The sequence below is a fragment of the Gavia stellata genome, chromosome 12 (assembly GCF_030936135.1).
Source record: "Gavia stellata isolate bGavSte3 chromosome 12, bGavSte3.hap2, whole genome shotgun sequence".
Classification (NCBI taxonomy): Eukaryota; Metazoa; Chordata; class Aves; order Gaviiformes; family Gaviidae; genus Gavia; species Gavia stellata.
The window spans coordinates 3,445,751-3,471,119 of record NC_082605.1 but is presented as its reverse complement, the minus strand read 5'-3'; the positions used below and the strand labels follow the sequence as shown (position 1 = coordinate 3,471,119).

Below are 25,369 nucleotides of genomic sequence, written 5' to 3'. Positions count from 1 at the left end.
TCTCATGACATGAGACGTCAGAGCCTTCCTAAGAAGAACCTCAAAGCTGGGTTAACTGCCCAGTGTTAGCCATGCAATGGTACTATACAGCCTAATGCATTTTATGGTGACAATCTCAAGCCAAGTGATAGATGGGGCCTAAACATTCCCCTAAAACCTACCCTGGATTGTGAGTGTGCATCTCAACCCTTTGGACATGAGACAATTGGACTTCAGCTTGGGCCTGAACTTGTTAGAGAGATAACTAGCTTGTTTTAAAATGTCTGTTTCTTTTTTTGTTTTCAGAGATTACAATGGTTGACACAGAAATGCCGTTTTGGCCCATTAATTTTGGAATTAGTCCAGTGGATCTGTCTGCGATGGATGATCATACACATTCCTTTGACATAAAGCCATTTACCACTGTTGATTTTTCAAGCATTTCTGCACCGCACTATGAAGATATTCCTCTTGCAAGAACTGATCAGACAAGCATTGATTATAAATACGATATCAAGCTCCAGGATTGCCAAAGTATGTTTTTAATTTTTTTTATTATTCCCTTCATGTTCATATTTGCTTCATTCTCTGGAAAGTGTACTATCAGCAAAAGGATTTAGAAGTATTCAGATGCTTAAATGTTAGTATCCTGTGTCATCACAGATGTCCAAAAGATATTCTTGCAGGGCAGATAGAAAAGACAGAATACATATAGCAGACCTTCACCCTTCCAGAGCAGCAGTTGGAGATTAGGAAAGGTATCATAAAATTACATTAAACACTTTTTATTAGACACATGAACCCCACCATTTGTTTTTGAAAACTCCAGTCTCCTGTTCATGTATCTTGTGTGTAAACTGTCTTTCAAGCTCTATGCACACAATGCAGAATAAATATCCTGGATGTTAAAAAATGCCCCAGCATACATAGCATATTAATTATTAATATGTGTAGTTTTAAAATTCAAAATGGCCTGAAGAAACTGATGGAGTAGAAATATTGGGCACATATGAGTCACAACATTGGTATAACTTTTATCAGTGTTCCTAATGCAGGCATAACCTTGGAGCTTCATGGGCTAGTATCATTTGTATGCTCTGAAAAACACTGCTCTTTTGCCAGTTACAGTAAAAAAAATTACACCGAACTCTCCTTTTAAGAAAGGAAGTGACCTATTCTTAAGTAAGCTGTTACTGCATTCCTGCTCAAAGTAGGAATGTGAGGTTGCCATCCTGGAAATTTTTAAAAGATTCACTTAGCCTACCTAGATCTGACATCACTTTTGTTTGTAGTAATCTGTACAGGAATTCTTTCAGGGAATTCTTGCTAGGAAAATTGTGGTGTTTAATTTTGGTTGTACAGCGAAGCAGGTGCTGTGTACCTCTGGTTTACTTATGAAATAAATTAAAAGAAATTTTTCCAGCCAATAATTTATTTTTCTTTTGTTTAATTAGAAATGTTCATACACTTTAATAACAAGCTAGAGAGTGCAGTAGAGTTTAGGTAGGATAAATCCTCTTCATCTTTACTTAGATAATTTTCCACTTTTCTTTTTTCTTCCCAGTTTATATAGGAAAGAAAACTTTCTAGTTTGCATAGTGTAGCCAGTCTGGAACAGAAAAACATTCACCTTATTGTAATACTATGTCTGTTACATCACTCCCGAGACATGATCTGATGTAATGTTACAGTGTCAAATGTCACAGCTTCCTTCTATGACCTGCAATGATTGACTTAAAGATACCATATTTTGATTGTTTGAGCTTGTTCAATATTAAAAATTGGTCTCTTACTTAGAAACTTTCAGAAGAGAAAATGTATCTCTAAACTGCATCCAAAGTTGAACAGTGTTCCCCAGGAGAGCACTAAATTTCTTTAAATATTCAATATTATATTATTCAATATATATATTATCCAATATTATATTATTCAAAGAATAGGTCTATTAGATGCTTAAATATTTTTTAGACTAGATTAGAAACTCCAGTCCATCTCCCTGCAGTAGTTCCAAACACCTTAAAGTAATACAACCAGATTAGATACAGAGAAAAGTAAGACCTTTCAAGTATGAGGTCTCCATGTGTAAATTTTTAATATCCCTATCTTCAAATCATTGCATACTACAGGGATGAAAACTGAACCTGTAATACCCTTTCTACATCAGAATCTGCCTCTTCAAGGTTTTTCAGCCTATATACTGCCAGTGAAATAGCAGCTTACAGCTTACATTCCTTTACATCCATCGTTTACTACTCGTTTTGTATTATGAAGCAGACCTACGAATCTGGCTATGTTTACTGTGATTATTATTTACTGTGATACTTGTGATTATTCCTTGCTTCTTCTCCTAGAAATTTAATTATACTTTGAGTTTGTCATTTAAATCTTCTCTATACACAGGTGCAATCAAAATGGAGCCTCCTTCCCCACCCTATTTTTCAGAAAAAGTTCAGTTATACAATAAACCTCATGAGGAGTCTTCCAACTCCCTCATGGCTATTGAATGCCGTGTGTGTGGGGACAAGGCCTCTGGATTCCATTATGGTGTGCATGCATGTGAGGGTTGTAAGGTAAGTTGTCACAAATGTATTTTTTCTGAAGTAAGATTTGATACTATTTTCATCTGAATAATCACTTGGTAAAATCTGAGATCTGTGCTTTTTAAAAAAAGTTTTAGGTCTTCAAGTAAATTGTTCCACAATTACTGCATATACTTTATGACTTAATAAGTGGGAGGTTTTGAAAATATAATTTGCTTTTTTTATTATTTATGTTACTGATCCATTAGAATTTTTTGTGCATTTCTTCTATTTTTGTCAATTATGCAGTTATATTTCATTCCTCATGTCTTGGAGGTCACTTGCTGAATCTGAATTCATAGAACGCAGCAAAAGCAGACTCATGCCCAACTTCGAAGCCCAAGAATCAGCAATTTAAAATTCAGACTCTGTTGTTCTGATTGATTAGAGATTTTTTACACAATTTACACATTTCTAGCTGACTACAGAAAAGTCTAATGGTATTAAAGAATGTGGCTTTCTGCTTTAAAACTCCATTGGCCTTTTGTTATGTCAATGATATTTAGTGTTTATAACACATAAAGGACAAATGCATGGTGTAAAAATTGACCATCCTCAAGAATGAGAAAAGAAATGCCAGAGAAAAAATTAATAATAATTCATTGAGTTCAAAGAAAAATATTACAGACTTTAACGTGAAATTCCCATCGTCTCTATTTTCAATATATTGAGGAAAATAACTAATAGGAAAGACCCGATGCAGAGGTTAAATAAAATTTGTAGCACTGAATTAGGAATACACATAAAGCAGTAAGTATGCTGTCGATTACTTAAATTACAGTGAATTACATAAATAAGAGTTGGCATTATGCTTTTATTGTTATTATTTGCTGTGAGTAAAAATTAATTGTTACAAGGAACAAATGATGATAAATTTGGATAAACTTTATTAATTGATTATGAGTGATCTGAGAAAGCATCTTTAAACTGTAAAAAGAGAGAATTGTGAATTTCCATAATGATTTCTCTCTTCTAAGTCTTCTAAGACTTCTGTGCAATAATTCCTGTAAGTTTTTGGATTTTTCATGTGCCAATGAACTTTGCAAACTTGTAATATCCAAACAATGGAGATAAAACAGAAAATAAAACAACCTAGAAAACAGAACCCAGAAATAAATATTGCAAAATTAGTTCAGTAGTGTGCAAAACCAAAGAAATAGAACAGATGAAAGAATATAAATTCTCTTTAAGTACTCAGGCTCAAAAAAAATTTCTACATTGGTAGGGAACTTTAAATTTTGAAAATGTCATGTTCACTTTATAATAAGTTGTCCCATGAGCAGTGGAACAAATGGAGCTTCGCTTCCTTTGGCATAGTGTTCTTCATGCTCAGCACGTCTGTAGAGCTCTCAACTTACGTCCCTGGTGTCCTTTAAACCCTGTTGATTCCCGTAAGCTTGCTGGCTATTTGAGATTTTTACCCCTCTATCCAACTAGGTTGAAAATGGCTAATAAGATCAGAACAGGAGCACACTGATAAGCAGACAGTATGATCACATGAGCCTTGCTTCCTTTGGAAATCTGTCTAATACATAGATAGGTTCAGTGTGTATATAGAAGGGTGCTTTGTACGTATAGAAAGGTGAGACGATGACACTGGCAGTTTCTTGCATCCTTTTACATGCTTTTGTGTTTTCTCCAGGGCTTTTTTCGAAGAACAATCAGATTAAAGCTAATTTACGACAGGTGTGATCTTAATTGCCGCATCCATAAGAAAAGCAGAAATAAATGTCAATACTGCAGATTTCAGAAATGCCTTGCTGTTGGAATGTCACATAATGGTAAGTGCACATAACATATTTTAAAACAATAATGTTTCATCCAAAAAATAACATGAAACATTAATATGATTACTGAATGTGCTGCTTTAACATCTAGAGTCTTCTGTTTCTTTACACTAGGCAGTTTAGAAATATGTGTCAGAGAGATTGCCTCTGAGTTTAGGAGACTATGTATATGACTGGAGATTACTTTCAGTATAAAAATCAGATAGGTCAAGATCTGCACTTACTGATATAATACATAATATCAAATATGAGTTGGTTTTACTCTCCGTCATTCTTGTTCATTACACTGTTGGTTATTCTTCCTGAACGTACTCCTAGCGTAATTGTTATTTTTCAGTTCACTGTCTTATTTTCTGACAAGACTCTTTTGCATACTGTAGCTCAATATCCCTTTCCTATAAGCAGAAAACTTAATTTAGTTATGAAAAATGGACTAGAGAATTTACTGAAACTTTGTGAATAATAACAACTTGAATATGATGCATAGGACACTTAATGAGGACTGTTAGTATCACTAAGTTAACATTTCCTCATACTAGAACACAACATACTTTAAATGAACGGGCCAGACCCTGTACTGTTTTAAAAAAACCTGTCCTCCTCCTTCCTAGGATACCCACATCTGGGCATAGATTCCAATGTGTGGTAAGTAGGAGTGTAGTGTTTCTTAGCATGCCCATTCAGCTGTCGGCCTCTCATCATATAGTGTGTATAGCTGTGATTCCTGTGTAATATGCGCTGTCTGACCTCTCCACCATCCAGAGGTGAATATCCCCTCCCATCTGTGAACTGTAAGCAGTGTTTACATTTTGAATATGTTGTAGTCTTAGATTGCAAAGGCATTTGCAATTATGTATGGTTCTGTGACTGCTTTCGTTACAGTAGGTAAGCAGACAGCATTAAGCATATCATGATACTGCTGTCTTGCATAGAATTTAGAAGAAAGTCCCTCTGAACATTAAAATTAACGTATCAATTCATGTGGAAAAACTTACGAATGTTTGGACAGAAAGACATAATGAAGATTCTTTGCTGCCTTGCTTTGGCAAAGTTGAGTAAAAACAGGAATTAAATGTCATAACATAGAGACTTATGTAATTCTAAGGGTAAAGAATTGCAAACATGACTGGGAAAATAATTTCTCTGTGGTTTTTTTAGAACTTTCATTATTTTCAATACAAAAAATGAGTGTACTGTCCCCAAGAGGAAAGCTTAACTGTGGTTTGCAAATTTAATACATGCACTGAATGTAAATTGGTATGGGAAATGTTTTGCTAATAGAAAATATGGTTTTCAAGTTCCTGGGATGCAACAGTAACACTTAAAAATAAATCTCATTTTGAAATGCTACTGTGGGTATTTTTATAGTAAATCAGGAGGTTTTATTATTATTATTTTCAAGGTGCATGCCAAATTCTCTCTAGCAACACGGCTTCCAATTATGTCAATGGGAACCATGTGCAGTTCTATCGAGAAGGGGAAAGGGAAGGCCAAGACCGTTCTCTTTGGCTTAGTAACATAAAGGGCCCAAGAAATATTTTTAAAATTAACATTTCACCTGCCATTTCTTCCTGTTCAGCCACTGCCAAGGCAGAAGCTGTGGCTCCAGCAGGGGCCATGATTATGGTAGTCGGGGGAGGCACAGAGAGGAGGGGGACAGGCCAAAGCCATTTGTCCCAGGGCTTGAAGGAACGCTTTCATTTGCTCTCACCATGAGTTCACCGAACAGGGAGTTAGTAGTGTTTATATTCAAGTATTGCCTTCTACATTTGCCTTTTTTGCCCAGTCTGGTTACATTACATTGCATGAAACAACACGCTCATTCCTCCATCATTTTGTAAACAAACAAATTTATAAAAAAGAACTAAATTTTGCCTTTGAAGACAGAAGCTTATATAAAGAAGCATGCAGAAATGCAACACTGGATGTTGTCAGTTACACTGAGAGACATTTTTATGTTACACCTACAGATTAAAGTTCATCCATTTGAGTAGTGAAATTACCTGAATCTTAAATACCTGGAATCAGAATATGGATTATGTGAGCCCGAGGGTTCTGATCTATGACTGTCTTTGCATAGATATATTATTGCAAAAATGAATAGGGCACTTACAAAAATGGGGAATGCAAGGAGATTAGCAGCTTAGCAGCTACAGCCACATTTTTTCACGTATAAACGCTACATACCACTTGGCTGAAGGTTAAAAAAGACAGTAGTGTTCTCATGCTTTGAATGTTGTTTTCCTTTCCTTCTCTAGCCACAGTACTGCTCTGTGTTTAACCCTTAATTGCTCAGATTGTATTCTGAAGTACCACTAAGCAGAAGCGTGGTTCTTTTATTTTAGAGATTTCATTAATTTTTTCTCTTCTACTAAAAGTACTATCTCCATAAAACCAACTACTGTAATGGGAAAAAGTACACATAGCAATATGTCTTTATTATCAGTTCTGGGAGCACTGGATTGCTCAATCTGGGCATATGCCTCCAGTAAACTCAGACAGGTATCCACCCTGGCTCTCTCTTGTGTCTTCTAGTGTAAGAAACTGTGTTTGTAGTCTATTTGGGAACTCATGCTCAAAAAAACTCCATAACCTAGACAATCAGAAGAGTAGACTGCAATACAGAATAGCCTATAAGCAATCGTAGTGACTTCTCCAAGACACAAAATGTGGCACAAGGATAAATATTCTAGGTTTCCCACAGAAAGGCCAAGAATATAATGTAGCATGTAGTGTCTTACGATATTCACTATTGGTTCTATATCACTGACATTTGGAGAACACTGTAAATGCAAGTAAATAAATAACTGCCAGAGGAAAGAGAGAGAGATCATACCTTCCAGCTGCAGGCACATGCCCAAACTTGCACAGTGTTCTCTTACTGTGAAAGAAATTGCCATCTGAACCCCTTCCACCCTTGCAGCATGAGCAGTGAGCCATATTTCCAGATCCGTTATACCAGCTCGCTGGCTTGTCCCTGCCCTTCCTGCCCCTACAGATCCTGCCTTGATCCACTTCCCAGGCCCCCAGGAGATAAGGAAGCTGGGCCTGCTGTGAGGGTAGACGGAGGAGAGAGAAGATAGAGTAGCGAGGAGGATAAGTGGTCCAGGGAAACAGAAGATGAGGCCAGGGTCACAGGAGGGAGGTGGAGAGAAAAAGCAGAAAAAGGAGAAGATCATGCCACCCATCCTTTAAATTTTCCTCAACCACTAGAAATGCTGTGAGCTCTTATCCACCCTGTGAACTCTCCTTTTTCCACCCTATCCTCTGTAAGTATCACCAATCCCTCCTACTTCTCCTCTCACCCAAAATCCCGCTTTCCAAATTTCTTCTGTAAACCTCCTGGTGCCTGACCTCTTCCTGACTTTAGTCTCAGTCCCCTGAAAATGACAATGACTTCTCCAAAAGGCAACTACTAGGCTACTACCACAAAGCTGAATTTTGCCCCAAATTTTGCCTGCAATGCTAATAAACATTGAACGGAATCTGCTGTAACTAATATAATATTTTAAATATATTCTAAATATTAAAAAAATTATTTAAAAATCAAATTATAAGATAGGAATGTTTGCTTCACAATTCCCTAACCTTACGTTGTTAACAAATTTTTATATTTAAAATACATTTTTGGGTCCTGATCACCTTATGTTTAGGAAACTTTATTCTCATAATTCATTAATTACATCAGAAATCATCCAAGACACATTTTTTCATGAAATAGGGACAGTGTTTAAAAGTGGATTGTGAAAGATCCACTGCTATTAATCCACTGTAGAAACACATACCTAGAAAGAACCAAACACATGCAGAAATAACAGATTGCTAATAAATGTACAATCCATACAAAACCAAAGATGCATAACAAACTTTACCTCAAGTTTTCACACACTAAACACGAGAAAATACTATGAGATCCCTAAGGGATTTCATTATTGCCAAAGTATGTTATGTAAAAGTCTGATATGATGGCAGGCAACAAGATACACCCGAAGGATTTATATAGTACAAAACCCAGTAAGATCTCATTTCCATTCTTAGTGAAGTCAATTCACGTTTTTAGAAGACTTGGGCCTATCTGCTAAATGCAAACTCTGCTAACGTTAGTGCCTGTTTTGCTGAACTGATAGACGTGTGGTCTGATAGCTGGCAATCCCGCTCAAGTGGGTTGTTAAACCAGCGACGGGCGTTTCAGGCCAGCAAGAGATAACCCTCCCTACCATACCGCTTTGATTGGCTAATCAGCTAGTGCATTCTTTGATAACAACAGGTAGTTTGGACTGATTTGACATTGATGTAATAGCCTTCTCTGCTATGAGTAAGCTTTGTTTGTTACAGCTAACTCAATTCTGAATGCAGCATGCAAGCATTCAAGAATAGAAGTTAATGCGTATACTCTAGTTTACCATATAACAACATATGTGCTGATTTTCTTTCAAAGTAATCTCAGGATTTTAACAGACTTGCTACATAATTCAATGTTAACCTTTGGCAGTAGTACTTACTTCTTTTGTTGTTTATGCGGGTTTTTTTTCCTTTTTCACTTACACAGAAGGAATTTAAAATAAACTTTTTTTAAAAAGAAACCAGGAATCTGATCTTCGTAGAAAAATTAGCATCATGAGGCCCCATGCCAAACTTATGCCAAATATTCCTTAAAAATATATAGCAAATTTCTATGCAGCTTTAATCATGTATCGTTCGATATAGTCTTCCTCCGCATCTTTGGGCTTTAACTCCAAAACAGATTATACATAAGGGTGCTTGCATTCATAAAATTTAGCACAATGAAGACAATGCTCTGATTTAACATTAATGTTCACAGGGTTTTTTGACTGTATACATAAAAATTATACAAATTCTTAAACACACGGAAACAAAAAATCATATGATTCCAACACGGAAGAGTACTGAAACAAATAGCAAAGTAATAAATAATATTTGGGTTTTATAGCACATTTCATGCAGAGATCTCAAAGCACTTTTCAGAAAAATAAGTATCACCATCACAAGCAAAATTAAAAAAAAAAAAATTAAGTTAAAGAAGGCACCTACTCTAGAACTATTAACAATAAATGAAATATTAACAGTATGACGAACTCCAATGCAATCTGTAATTTAATGGAAATAATTTTATATTAGAAGCACTAGGGCTTATAACACATGCCTACTTTGCAAAGATAATTCAGTATCCTTTGTTGGGGATAGATAAGCACACCAGAAATGTGAATCTGGAACACTCTTAGTCAATCTTATTTTCCATTAAAAAACTAAACACAATGTAAGTTGTCTTTTATAAATTCTACACCAGTGCTACTGTAAACTCTTAACAGAGAACTATCAATAATATGTTGTTTAGCAATACCAAATTGCTAGCATAAATACTGTAATTTACTTTCCAAGAGACTCCTGGGCAGGAGACAAGAGACTCTGCACAGGAATCAGGTTATAGGATAAGGGGCATATTTGGAAAACATAGTATACATACTATGCTGTCATTTTATACTCAAAACTAAAAGTAAGCCTATTTTATACTGGCAGTATCAGTGCAACAGTAGGTAGATAGAGTTATGTAGAAAACTGACGTAAGTTTTAAAAAATAAACTATCCCCTCAATTCTGGCATACTTATTTGAAGAAACAGGCACTAATCTATTCACCCATATATGAATTTCTAGCCAGATGTTTGTTACCAGGCTGGTTTCTGTTCTTTAAAAGAATACAGTTATACAGCTTAGTCAGTTATTACTCTCTAATGACAAAACAATCTCTGTTTTGAAAATCCCTGATCTTTTCAATCAAATGTCTGCATTAAACAATTCTATTTCAGTAATCAGTGTCATAGCTGGTATATACACTGTGGTATATCATTACGAATGTTCCAGTAGATACTTGATTAAAAAAGGAGGGGGGAAAAAAAGAAGAGAGGAAAAAAAAAAGGTGGAAAAAAGAAAATAAATTCCTGTTAGTTTTAATGCCTTGGGGAAGTGTATAAACTATTTTAGAGTTCAGTTAATATTAAAACATAGGAAGGGGAAGCAACATACTGTCCCTTTTTTTTATCCCTTGTTTGTAAAAATAATCTTGATGAAAGGGAGTCTTATGCCAGTGAGATTCCAGATTATAAACTTGCTTCTGCAAACCCCAACTCTCAAGAATAGGTCCACAACAGAATCATGTCTCATACTGGTGTTCAGTCAAGCTCCACTTCTGTAATACTTAGTATGCTTACAGCATGAGCTTATAGAATTCACATCAGGCTGTTAGGGATGCATAATTTATTGTAAACATATTATAAAGATATTATATATAGTGTTATAAATGTGTTCCGCATAAAATATCAAAATCATTTACAAGTAGGATTTATCATAACAAAACATTTTTCTGTCCCAAAGCACCTGATATGATTGTGAAATCTCTCAAAGGACATGCTCCTTAGAGTTCCTAAGTACTTCTTACTATGTGTTAAGAACTCTTCAGGTCGTAAGAAATTGCACTCCATATATTTCTGGAAGTGATCAACATTTTATAGGCATGGGCAACTCTGATCTCCCTTTTTTATTAACAGCCCTTTATATGAGGCTAATATTTGCCTTGCTTTCTTTCCAGATTAAAAGGTCCGCTGTAATAGTCTGAGAAGTCTTGTTAGACTTCGCTTAGGTCTTCAGTGTGCAAATTCTTCCTCAAAAAAAATGGTGAGGAGGAGTTGAATTTGTCAGCAAGAACCCAATCAGATGCATCAAAGTGTCACAAGATTTTTTGCATTGATGATGCTATTGCAAAATGCATATTTGAAAAGTGGACAAATTAATCATAAAATATAATCCTATGAATGTTACAAATTTAATATTAAATTAATATTAAATCTGAAACCAGGTTTAGTGAAGAATATAATGCCTATTAATAAAAATATGAATTTAATAAATGTTTAGCTGCACTGTTCAACATGGACTTTTAATTAACCTTTAACACTTTTATTAGCTATATTATTATTTTAACACCTTCTTGACCCCACATTTTAGTAATGCTTGCTGTCCCGGTAACAACTTCTTACAATATGTATGTAATAATCCATTTTAGTTTTATTATGTTGACAACAGTTTGATTCTTTTTATTGAATCAGTCTGTAAGTATCACAAAAACCCCCACCTGTAAATGCTATAAAATATTCTCAGTGAGTGTTCACTCTATTTTCTTTATTACATACTTCAATCATTTTACATCTTCAAGAATGTCTAAAATGCAGATATTAGTATCATAGGTTTAATATTAAAACATACATACATTTTTTTAAAAAAAATTCAAAAGATTTGTGTTCACTGCAAATAAGAATTTTTGATAGTGAGAGAATCCATTTTAACTGCAAAATGGAAATACCAAGTGGTCTTGATTCACAGTGTTCAGGGAAGCATATTTGCTGAATTAATTCCTTTGTAGTTATGCTGAATTTTTTCATCATTTTACTTAGGTTACACTAAGTATAAATATGAACTGTCCTTTTCTTTGCTATCAATTTTTTATACATCACTAACATTACCATATGTCCATCCATTCACATTACTTCTTTACAGAACAGTGTCAGTCTCTTTAAGCCATTGTAAAAACTAATACAAAGTTAATAATTTTTCTTTAAATGTTTTGTTCTCAGAAATAAGGAGGGCTGGCAGTGACGTCTCCCTGAAAACTATTGTTAGTAGCTGATTAAGAATACTTAGTACTCCCCATGAGGGAGAAAAAAATATATATGGCATGGTATATATGGTCCAAAACAAATATCAGCTGGCAATTATTCAAAATTTTCCATATGAAAAATTATAAGCAACAGGCATTTTCAGGGAAAAAATTAGAATATGTTAATTTGTACCTATTGAGCTAGGTTTCCTTTCGTGATGACTTTTGTTCTGACATGTTAACTAAGAATACCCAAGCAAATATGAAATATCCAGCATGCATCATATAGAGACTACGTTTGCTGAAAGAGAAATGTAGTACAGTTGTAAAAATAAATAACCTTGTTTCTACAGCCACAAAATAAGAGAACTGATTAATAAACATAATATATGACAAATGGGTTTTATAAGTTTTTTGACACAATTATCTGTTCTTGGAAAAAACTGTCTTTTTTGTCCATCAGCACACTGCAAGCATCCTCATTAAAGGAAAGTGGCTGGTCATTTCCAAAATAAATGTCCCTAGTATAATCATTCATATGTATGATCTTAACAGCACTTTTACTTCATCCGGGGAAGACACTAACTGCTGAAAAAATATTTATAATATTTCTATTTCCTCCTCGGGCCAAAATGCAAACCTTTTTTTCTTCCTTCTGTTTTTTGTTTTGATGCTCTTTTGTTCTGTTTTGTTTTTGTAAAATAAAATAAATTCTGTTTACTGAAATATCATATGATAAATCAGGCTTGATCTTGATGGCTCTTTTGAAATATTTTCCAAGCCAGTCTCCATATGAACAAAGTGTCTTGGATAGTAAGTACATAGGTGTAAAAGTAGGAGGTTTACAGCCTGTCTTGCGTTGGTATTGAGCAATTGTGAGGTCATATGACTAGGTAGAACCTTTTCCTGTTCTTTCAATACTGCATGCACATCGACTTACCATGACGAACTCAGTCTTTTCTGGCTTTTTTATTCCCTGCACAACCTTCTTTCTCATTTCTTAATTCTTTTGGTAACATTTTATAGCACTTGCTACATTAAGTTCTGTTGAACTATTTAGGAATTTATTTCTGCAAGGCATGTGAGTGTTTTGTTTCTAAACAAATGAAGAAGCTGAGATACATATGGTGATTTGCCCAAAACAATACAAGGCTGAAAGGTGGTTCCTACCGTAAGCCAACAGAGTTTTAGTATCTTAAAGATTCTTTACATTTTATTTAGATTGGAGGTAGAATCAGTAGTTTTCACCAACTCTCTCAGGTGAGCTGACAATAGTTTTGCATTTCCAAGGAAGATATTGTAATCGTACTGTTTGAGCACATAAATTATTTCTTCTTCGTTTGTTTACGTTTCTTTAAAGCACTTCAGCTCCTTGCCTGTATTACTGGTGAAAATCATCTTTCTCTTACTTGCCTAAGTACAGTTTTAATAAAAATTTGAAGAGCTTATAACAAAAGGTGACATAAAAAGCTATTAAAATATGCTTTTTTAGGTGCAACTATAGCTATAGTAATTGCTTGTCATCTTCTTCAGCCATCAGGTTTGGGCGAATGCCACAAGCGGAGAAGGAGAAGCTCTTGGCAGAGATTTCCAGCGACATCGACCAGTTAAACCCTGAATCTGCTGATCTACGAGCACTTGCCAAGCATTTGTATGACTCATACATAAAGTCCTTCCCTCTGACCAAAGCCAAGGCGAGGGCGATCTTGACAGGAAAGACGACAGACAAATCAGTTAGTTCCCTCTGTTGTTTTTTTTTTCTTTCTTTTGAGTAAATGATTTACCACATTGACAACACATCTTTTTTTAAAAAAAAAAAAACAACAACTTTGTTGTTGGCAGTTACATATTTCAAGCTGTGTCTGAAACACAGGAAATGTTTTTAGATAGGATAAGTAAACATTATTTGAAAAAACTCCAAGTTCACCTAATAAAATACTTGAAACCAGTGCAAGAATTTGAAGGTCATCTTAACCTTTTTGTATTCTCTGATCCACTCTTCCCGTTTTTCTTCTCCTTCACCAGAGGTTATCTTCCACACTATCTGTTTAAGGTGGCTATCTAGCTGTCAGGAATTGGTTGCTGTACTATTCAAGCATCAGTACCATAGCACATTATCATAGCATATTTATCAGTACTAGTTGTACCCAAAGGAATATTCTTTTTCATAAGTATCAAATGATTCCCAGTACCAACACCACCGCTAGCCTTAACTATGATGCTTATTCTTATGTTGCTCTGATGATTCCTGCATTTAACTGGGTTATCTTGGATCAGATCAGTATCCTGTGTTGGTGAAATCTGAATTATAGGAGAACATACAAGAAAATCTTTGAAAAGTAAGGAATACAGATACATGTATTTGTGGGTTTCTTTAGAAACTTCACTGGCAATACATAATAATCTTAGGTATCAGTGAGAAGGAGGATAAATAAGATCTGATAAATATGGTAGGTTTTAAATTTTGTCACTATTTTAATACCTAAAGAGCAAAATAGTTTACCAAAATTTATAACTCTCAGTTTGATATATTTTCTAGAATGACTGGCAGAAATTTTATTGTCAGGATTACAACAGAGACTGTATTTTATTCTATTTAATAATTTGAAAGGCAGGAAAGAATTTGGAGGGGTTTTAGGCTTGCTTTCTTTAAAGGCAGTTGAAATCATAATTTAACTATTGTCCCTAATTCAGTTGTACCGCTCACATAAAAACTTCAGATATGGTGGACACTTACAATATGAGTAACTTTTCATCATGGAGTATATAAAGTTTGAACTAGCAGCATTTATTTATTCTGCAGAAAGCTGATACACTAAGTCCACTTGAGGGTCATTGCTTTTTCCAAGTCTTTCCGCAGTTCCCTCTCTATATCAGAAACATAGGTTACTGGGAAAGAATTAATACAACAACTTAGTTTTTTGTAGATGTGTTCTTAAGAATTATGTACCTGCATTGGGAAACAGAATAGAAGTGGGGTGTGTAATTATGTATCTTGCTTACTCATCTTCAACCTAAAAATGTCACCAGGAGGCCTGCTCCTTTTTTCTGCTGCTGCCCACTATGCACACTCTGCAACCTAACAGAAGTTTGGGCAGGATTACCTATGGTGCTTTCATCTTCCATTTTTCCCAGACGCATGTTTAGAAATCTCAAAAGTTTGTTTCTGAGGTCCCCAGTGCATCCACAAATCCTACTTTTGTTCTGTAAGGTTCTATGAAGTTGTCATAGAAATCAGTTGGCGTGTGGTTTGCTGCTCTGCTGTGCTGGGTACTTAACAGATGTCTGGGCTTACGTAACTTGGTCACGTCTGACAGTTACACTAATGCAATAGTCATGCAGTAAATATATAGTATGCCATCAATGACGTTCTACCTTTTTATTGGAAGTTTTAAAACTTTGGCAGATTAGAATATAGCAATAAAACAATAGACATAAAATTCAGCTTTTCATTGCTGCAAATTTTCAAGTCTTTTTAAAAAAATAACATTGAAAAAGCGACAGTATTGAAAGGGTACAACTTTTATGTTGTTTGAACTATAATGGACTTCATGCTCTGGAACATGAAACTGTTTAAATTTTAGTTTAAATTTATGTTATTTTTTAATTGCTATATCATCTGCATTAACTGAAAATTATTGGATATGCTAAGTGAGGGTGTCAAAACTAAAATTACTAACATCCTCTTCTGGGATATACAGTGTTCATTTGATGTAAGATTCTACTCACAAAGTTAACCTGAATCTTTATATTAAAAATTTCTTTAGCTATTTTGAACTCTTTCTTGATTTTCATCTTCCAATGTCAGTAAGCTGGTGGCATAGTGTAGTCTTTCTAAAGCACATGTACATGCACAGAACAGATAACTTTTTCTTGTACTTGGTGCTCCCATGTAAGATTTTCTAGAAAAAAAAGAAAGGAATGACCTACTAGTACTAAAACATGCATTTTAAAAGTCTCCTCTACAGTCTTGTTATTCCACTGTTTTGTATATGTATGCATATACATATGTATGAAATGTTTTTTCTGCTGCCAAAATAGCATAACATCTTGAAAAATACTTTCTCCTCCTGGCTTTTCTCGGTGCGGTGTGTTTATTTTTTCAGTTTCACACTGAAATCCTAGTGCAAGTGGAAAAACAGTGTCTTACCTCACACTCTATTTAACTGAATCTCATGGTCTGGAGCTATGTTTGCCTGTGGTTAGCGTGAAAGTGACAGCACTGGTTTCATTCGTCTTGTAAGCAGCAGAATATTCATTTAACTAAACCATTTTGAAAGCTGAAATCCTCTTGTATGGATACTATTATTTCAGTTCACAGATAGACCTCTGCTTTCCAAGCAGCTGTATCAGTTAAAGACAAAACTGTCAGCTGTCATCCCTCCCTCTCTTCCTAGTGATAGCAGGTCAGAGCGTTGTATTTGACTTAGCCTGAAACAGATGACCGAACAATTTCACAATCTCCATCTGCAGAGCTATGCGAGATGGGAGTAGTAACCTCTAGTTGCTGGGTAGTGGTAAGCATCTGCGGGCAATATCCTCTTCAGAAGGCACCACCAGACTCTAAAGAAAGTAGTTATTTCCAGTTTTAAAAATTCCATAATAATGTAGCACTGAATAGACTTCAAAACTGATTTAACCAAATAGGAATGGAATTTTAGGAGTTTCCAGAAGCCGATTCTGTGGGAGAGGACCGCTGACTATGTATAGGAAGGCTTGGGTTATTTTTGAAACTGTTCTGTAGCTGATAGTGAATATAAAACCACGAGAATGATCATCCATATGAATAAGGCATTAGAATCTGTAATCATAAAGGATCTTAAATTAAAAAATGCATTTCTCTAGTCCAATTGTTGGTGTATAAGTCCTTGTATTTTAATTAATTAAACAAGTATGTTAACAAACCTATCAATATCAGTAGATATTTTTTCAGTGCAGCAATGAACTGTTTAGTCATTTATCCTCTAAGGAAAAGATTCTTCAGACCAATTCAAGAAATCCTCACTTAACCACTTTAAAACCAGGAGCTTCTTCTGCATTTTCTGAAACAGATTGTTTCCAGATCCTAACGAAAGTTTTCCTGGCACTGCTCTTTCTAATCTGCTTTCAAAATTGATTTATTCCAGTTGCATTTATTTCAGTCAGACTCATTCTTGTGTTCTGAATTGTACTGCTGTAGTTTGTATCATGTTATTTGTGTTTTCTTTCCCATTGACAAGTTATTTGAGTTTAAATACAGCCTAACTTTGTTACTTTTAAAGGAATTAACAGCAAAAGGTTAAATTTATCAGATAATACCATGAAGTTGCTATTACGTGCAGCATTTTCTAGACACATAGAACTTGAAAAGAACATGACAGTAGGTGAAGTAATCAAAATGTGAATATACCCTGTCTTTCTACAAAAAAGAAGTTATATCATCAGAAGCGCAAACATGTCACTGTACACTAACTAGGTTGTGTTTTATAGAAGCCAGTGAAAATCAGGTAAAAGGAGTAACATTTTAATCTTTTGTTAATAATCATGCCAAGCTTTGAATTCTGGTATTACGCAGCTTCTGTAAAACAAACAAACAAACAAAAGGCAAAAATCATGGATATTTTAAAATTGTGTTCCTTACCCACCTCCCCTAATTATTAAAAAAGTATCAGCCAAAGTCCTATTCTTAGAATGTGGATTCATGGCACATGTGAGAAGTCCTTTGGAACTACTTGTCCTTTCTGTAAATCATTTTAACATTGTGAGGATACTCGCTTTAATAGGTTTATGAAGATTTAACCCTTTTGGGTCAGCTACCCTTGATATATTCCTCATAGATTTCTAAGTGTTTTCTGATGAGTTATACCTCTGTATGCTACTTCAGTCTCTCAGGAGTCAAATGTTCATAGAAAGGACATTTGAAAGTAAATTGTCTTTTCCTTTCATTTGTAGCCATTTGTTATTTATGACATGAACTCTTTAATGATGGGAGAAGATCAGATCAAGTGCAAGCACGTGTCACCGCTGCAGGAGGAGAACAAAGAGGTAGCAATTCGCATTTTCCAGCGATGTCAGTTTCGCTCTGTGGAGGCAGTGCAGGAGATTACAGAATTTGCCAAGAACATTCCAGGGTTTGTGAATCTTGACCTGAATGATCAAGTAACTCTCCTGAAATATGGGGTCCATGAGATCATATATACTCTCCTGGCTTCTCTGATGAATAAAGATGGAGTTCTTATATCTGATGGACAAGGATTCATGACACGGGAGTTTCTGAAGAGCCTGAGAAAACCTTTTTGTGACTTTATGGAGCCCAAGTTTGAGTTTGCTGTGAAGTTCAATGCACTGGAACTAGATGACAGTGACCTGGCAATATTTATAGCTGTCATTATACTAAGTGGAGGTAAGAGCTGTCTTATTTAATGATACTTTCTATAACAGAATTGACACTTCTAATTCCTGTCCAAACAGGAAAGCGCTCAGCACTACGGGATGGCAGTGAGTTTATTTACACACAGCTTTTTGTTAGTTGTCAGCTTTCTTGATGTTTTTCGCCTTTTTTTCAGTTTCAGGCAGAAACTGAAAATTTAAGTGACCTGATATTAATGATGGAGCTGGAAAAGCCTGCTGAATCAGCAGTTCATTTAGTTAGCAAACAAAATCAGGACTATCTTTCTGAAAACAGGAAGGGTGGAATTTCACTGGCAAGAGCTTCTAAAAGTTAAAATTCTGCATGAGGATTTTTTAGACCTGCAATTAGATTGTGTGGCTTGCTAATTGTACACAAATAGCTTTGACTCCATAACAATTTCAAAATACATGTGGCATTTGGCTTACAGGATTTTATGGTGGGTTTTTTTATTGTTGTTGCTATTTTTTCATTCATGCAAGGTTTTGTTTGCCTTTAAAAGCGGGAGGGGGGGAAGAATGCATTTCTCAGGAAAACGATGGTCTCCTAATGCCTGAGAAAAACAGGCATTGTGTGTCTGCTCTGTTCGGATTTCCTAAGCTGCTCTGTTCATATTAATGTTCATGCATTATGCTTTGAGCAAAGCATGAATCTCAAAGCACAGGTATCAGACTACATGCATTCTAACACTTCATTAAAAAAGACACTGAATTTTCCGCTTTTTTGATGACAGTCAGTATGTTCTATCTGCTTCTGAGGTGATGTAGCTATCATATTTCATGAATTAGCAACTGCTACCCAGAGTTAGTTCACTCAGAAACCTTTCCACTGAGAATCTGAGATATCAGGTATACATTCCAGGTCACATTGAAGGTCTTTTACTTTGGCCAACACTATCAAGTTAGTGATGTCGCACTAAAAATTTTACCCAACTGATTTGTGTGTGTTTTGGCTTAGAATGGTACTGCAGATATCAATGGGAGGAATGTGCTGAATGTTCTGAATTCAGATCCTCCACAGAGCAATGCAGAGTATTTTGTTATTAAATTATGTTTAAGCACTCAAACACAACAACCACATGCTATTGTTCTAAAACCAAACATTCTGTGAGAGTGCATTGTTATGTATAGCTTCATTTAAAATCACGTACAATTACTTCTGGCGTTGTGTTTCATTCAGTAAAAATGTGGCATCACAATATGGTTTATTAGACTAACTAAATCCACTTCAAACAAGTACAGTTCCCAGAAGACATTTTCTTGTGCAAACCTTTGAACACAATGGTCCCTCAGGACTCTGAATTAATTCAGGAAGGGAAAATATGTTACTGGTATATTTTTGGTTGGCTTTGATGGGGGAGGAGAAATTATACAAGCCTATTAGGGCACTACACAAAACATGCCAATATTTTGCATTTTCTAATATAATGAAATTTGACAGATGAGAAACAGGCCTCTCAAAATCCACTCCTAATTGAAAAAAGGGAACTTGCAATCTGCAAAGTTAGGTCTGCTATGCTTCAGTGATGTTTGGTTTACATTAGAGGAAATAGGTATGATGTAACTAATCTTACATTTTAGATCTCAGGAGGACAATGAGCCACAGAAAAAAAATTGACTATGCTGAACCAGATTTATCAACAAGTCTTTTTTTTAAGAAGAATTTGTAAACAGAGATCCGTAAAGAACTACCTGAATTTTAATAGTCAGTTCTTAAATAACTCTGAAGCAAATCCATATCAATATGTAAATCCATATAAATATAAATCTGTCCTTTCTAGAAAAATCCTTCTATTTCTTGATAACAAAGATCTCTCACTATCTTTATTCAGAACAACTTCTTTTTTATTATTATTATTTTCAAAAAAGCATGATAGTTATTTGTAAAAACTGAGTTTATATTTTGAAAACAAGCTTTGCCAATTAGTCAGTGGCTTTTATAATGGAATTTACAGTCAGATATGATACATATTGAACTGTATGCATTCTGTGGGACTATAATATCTTATGTGGTATGGAACTGAAATCCTGTTTCTCAGATATCTCAGATGCTCTTGTTTCTGTAGGAGCTATGTTCTTATAGAAGTTAATTTCTGTAAGACATATATGAATATCGAACCAGGACGATTTCATTGAAAACAGGATTTCAAAACCAGCTCATACTGCCTCAAGGACTTTACTAGCTGCAGGAATACTATAATGTTTAAGTCACTTCAAGAAATCCTGTGTACAAATATCTTAAAAAAAAAAACAGTTCGTGAAACAAAGAAAGGTCCCAGCCAAACGCTGTAATTCTAAGTGAATCTGTCATTGCCTAGCAAAATTATGTTAGTTCTGCTGTCTCCACGGGTGCTCTCTCTTAGCAGCTCTAAAAAGAAGAAGAGAGAAGGGAAAGTGAAAGATAATTCCAGCTGGAACATTACATGTAGAAAGCTTTTCATTGTGAAGTAAGTGTTTGGAATTTGCCACAAATCCTATAAAACAGTTCAGCGTTTTGGTATCGAAACAGTTGCTTTTGTCTTATATATAAAAAGGCAAAATGCCTGTATTACAGTAATAAGCTAACAAATTAACTATAATAGCAACAAAATAAAAGTAGTCCCACTTCCACAGTCAATCATTTTATTGTTTCTGAGCTGCTCAGTGCAGCCTCACTCTGTCTCAACGATTCCAAATGTTAATCTGAACTCATTAATACAAAGCTGAAGAGTTGTTCTTAATGTTGGTATATTGCACTTTAAAATAATACTGTAAATGAATTCGAGCATTCTGAATTTCATGCTGATGAGCCAGAGAGGCCGTGTATGTGAGCAGTAGGGTATTACCTTGTTTTTACAGAAGAAATGCTTTCTGTCATTAACAGCAATACCAAACTCTCATTACGAAATACTTTTAATTATGGTGACTTTGAAAAATATGGAAAACTCTTTTCAAGGAGATACTCTTCCTCCCTGTTGTACTCCTCTGTGCCTCTGAGGCATATGCTCAGCCAGTAGTGATCCTGGTGACTACAATACATGTGACAGTCTCAGAAGAAAAACCTCAAACTGCTGAGTCATATCTGCCGCAGCAAAAGAAGTAGCACAGTTGTTCAGTCAGCCATATCTTCGCCTGTTTTATCACATTAGGATTTTAGAATGTGCATTTAAATGCAAAATGCACTTAGTCAAAGATATTAAAATATAAAGTTATGAGTAGAGGCATGCAGATGGCAATTTCATATGGGAAGAACAGACAAAAACCAGAAAAAAAAATGTAATTTTTGTTAGGGGCATCCAAACTGTAAGTAAATAAACAAAATATTTTTCCCTGAGATAGTATAGAACATCAATTTACGCAAAGTCATACTGTTGACACTCAAACCTAAGGGACTATCATCCTTTCCCAGTCACTGAACATTTTCTCACTCAGAACAGCTTCCTGCAGAGTTTTCAAACCAAATGAAACAGCCGTATGACAATGAATGAGAACCTGAAGAAAAACTGAATAAAGTAATACTAAAAAGAGAAATGTGGTATTCTCTTGCGATAGTCTGAATGGATAAAAGGCAGGTCGCAAATAGCATGTAAAAAAATCTAAAATTCAATCAAAAATCTGCTGTATCAGAGAGGTTTAAAAGTGGTATCCAATTCACTTTCGGTTATCTCTCACCGTAATCATTTCAACTCTCTGTCCTTTGGCCTTCTGTGACCTAATTTCATCGTATCATAAGCATGTCCTGCTACAACTCATTTGTTTTTGTCTTTCACTTCCCTCGTCAGTTCCCTTTGCAGTTTTCTCTGTGAGTTTTCAAACAGCACCTCTGTCTTATTCAGCCTCTTCAAAGGCCTCCACCGCGGTATCACATCTAGTTTACTCCCATTTCTGTTTCTTCCTATTCTCTATCTAAATTTTTCTCAAGGCTTAATGTTAATCATTTCCTTTGTATTTTTTTCCGCAAGCCATATCTGTCTGGAGCTCCTTACTGCACAAAATACACCTTTTGCTACAGTAAGCCAATGAGTCTGGAGCATATATATTTAAGAGCATCTTAACAACTTGGAATATACCATAATACCTGTACGTTAAAGCTTTTGCCTCTTATCTAAATCAGAAAAAAAGGAAATACGTTTCTTGGAACAGAAACAGCATTTTCCTCTGTAAGAAATTTTTACTGAGAAAGTATAGCAAACTGTCAACACCCAAAAAATAATGTCCATATCCTGAAGTTCTCATTCATGAAAAATCTCTCTTGCCTTCAATGGGAATTTTCCTTCCTCTTGAATCAGCTTATTTAAAAATAACATCTTATGATCTCTTAGGCTTTTTTCATAGTCATCTTTTCTGACTCTAGTTCCACTGGGTCATTATAAAACCATTAGACTGGGGTTTTCAAAGGAGCTTAAGGATTTTAGGCGCTTAAGTCTCACTGAACTGCAATTGACCTTGGGCACCCAAATTTGGGGAGCTCCTTGGTAAGTTCCAGTCTCAGTACTGATTTCCTGGGTTCACCTCCTGGACTCTAAAGTGGCATAGGGTGGCACAATGTTTGAATGGCGTTTCACTTCTGAAAAAATCACACCCAAAAAATTCCCACCATAAAAGAAGCAGGGGGCAAATGGAGATTAATCTCAGAGGAAATCAAGGCCACAGCCTTTGTGCTTTTTGGTTTTGTTTTTTTTTATATCACTGTACACTGAGTCATACCCAGCTAGTTCAGAGTTCATATGCAACACAGAAGTAAAATTTAAAGCTATCGCAACCCAAAGCCAAAATTATTAACAGCTTTGAAGTAGTGAAATTTGGGAAGTTTCTGAAAGATATAAAGAAAGCAGCTAGATTTTGGAGCACATGTAATGTATTTAGGTAATCTAAAAATAAATATCTACAATTAATCAAAAATTCTCTAAGTCTCTTTAAAAAATTACTTGATAATATTGCCAAAGGAAATTATAAAAAGGAGCTGTTTGTTTGGAGACGATTTTCTGCTTGCAGATATTTACTTACCGACTTTCTGAGCCATATTTTATGGTATTATCAGTTGAATGGTATACATAAGTGATCTCTGCAAGACAAGTGCAGATTATTAGCATGAAATACCAAGTGGAAAAAGTGGCAAAATGGGTCACTGAGTCCAGTCACCTACAACTGAAAGGAGTCACTTCATAAAACCACCGTCAAACAAATATCAAGCTCCATATTCAAACTTGCCGTTACTCTTATTTCTGGAAAAACTATCCCCAAACCTCACCTCTTTGAGAGTGAACTACCCTGTCCTAATCAGTGACCTACATATATTCATGGCTTGTGTGTACTCATTTGTTTTCATGCCAACTTCGCCTTTTAGTTTACACTGCAATTTTTTCTCCATGAAATAAAACCCCAGTGTATTTAGAAAGAGCTTTGTTTTCTCTCAGTCTTTTTTCTAGTATACAGCACAAGCCAAGCTGAGTTAGTAGAACTGGATGCACAGCAAGGTTACTAAGATCATAGGAAATAACAGCCTATTTTTTAGATTTTTAATATAGATCAATCTCTTGTCCTTTCTGAAATGGAAATATTGCCTTAGGGAAGTAATTTAAGGCTAGCTATAGGCACTGCTTTTTATTGATCAGCCTATGAAATTAATTTCATAGATACACAGCAAATGTTATTGAAATTATTGAGTGCTTTTTCATGGAGTATTCTCATAATCAGGATGCGTTACCCACTATAAAGTAGTTTAGCAATAACAAATTACTGGTGGCCATTATCCTATGTGAGGATTTAATAATGTTCAGCAACTTTATTAACTTTCATGGCTGTAGAATTAAATAATTTATTACTTCAAGGTAGCAAGCAAATGTTACAAATTAAGTTGAATAATAATTGCAGCCACTTAGGAAGGTATTTGGGGACAGACAGAAATAACAGAACAGCTATCATCATGAAAGATAATAATGGTTAAAAAAGAAAGATTTTGCTTCTTGCCGAAGAATAAGATATGCCAAAGACAATCCTGGACTCTCGCAGCTGCGGCAGTGCATGTAGCTGACTCTGGTGGTAAACATCCATCCCAGATTCCTCCATATGGAGGAGAACTCTGTGTTGGCATGAGCCCAGAAAAGGCATTTTCTGTACAAGCCACATCTAGCAGTCCTCCACTGCCATAAGCATCTGTGGCTAAGCTGATGAGCTGATGCTAAAAGCTATCATGAGACTTCTGAATAGCGGCTGGAACCTGGGTGTGGAGAAGAACTGAACCTGTGATTATTAAATCACCCAGGTTAGTATGACTGCAGAAGTTGAATTCATGCCTTTTTTTTTATTTTGGTAGGTTAGCATCCACCTTAGCAGGAATAATTTTTAATGGTAGCAACAACATGTAAATCCATTTGAGTATATGTTGACTTTCCAGAAGTGGATTACCTGATACAGACTGTTTATCCCCCAACTATATCTCGCTCTTCCTTTCCATAAATGCTCCCAGTTTGCTGGGGAAAATGCATTGTAGTGTTGTATAAACCTGTCTCTGTATCTGCACCACACAAATGCTTGAAGTGTCTCTAAGACTAGTTCTAAAATTTCTTTGAGCAAATTCTAGTAAAATCTTACAAATAAATACATTAAGAAATTGTCAAACAGTTCTCAGGAAGTGCCATGTGCAAATGCTTAGTATACTGAGAAATCTTGAAGAAAATAATATGTGAGACTGATGTTTCCATATTCTTCATAAACTTACAACTCCCAATTTTTCTTCCTAGATCGCCCAGGTTTGTTAAATGTGAAGCCCATTGAAGATATACAAGACAATCTGTTGCAAGCTTTGGAGCTCCAGCTAAAGTTGAATCATCCAGAATCATCACAGCTGTTTGCAAAGTTGCTTCAGAAAATGACGGACCTCAGACAGATTGTAACGGAACATGTGCAGCTGTTGCAAATAATAAAGAAAACGGAGACAGATATGAGTCTTCATCCACTCCTACAAGAAATCTATAAAGACTTATATTAA

General features: G+C 35.3%; 1 protein-coding gene across 2 annotated transcripts; it reads left to right on the top strand.

Annotated features, from left to right (window-relative positions):
* Nucleotides 1-281: 281 nt before the first annotated feature.
* Nucleotides 282-25,369, top strand: PPARG (peroxisome proliferator activated receptor gamma). 2 transcript variants are annotated; one of them, XM_059823124.1, is made up of 7 exons: nt 294-513; nt 2,380-2,549; nt 4,201-4,339; nt 13,546-13,745; nt 16,416-16,418; nt 17,944-18,394; nt 25,122-25,369. In XM_059823124.1, the coding sequence occupies exons 1-7, from the start codon at nt 294-296 to the stop codon at nt 25,367-25,369; spliced, it is 1,431 nt and encodes a 476-aa protein (XP_059679107.1). The 2 variants fall into 2 exon arrangements, with proteins under 2 accessions (XP_059679106.1, XP_059679107.1); XM_059823123.1 differs by lacking the exon at nt 16,416-16,418 and having other exon boundaries at nt 282-513.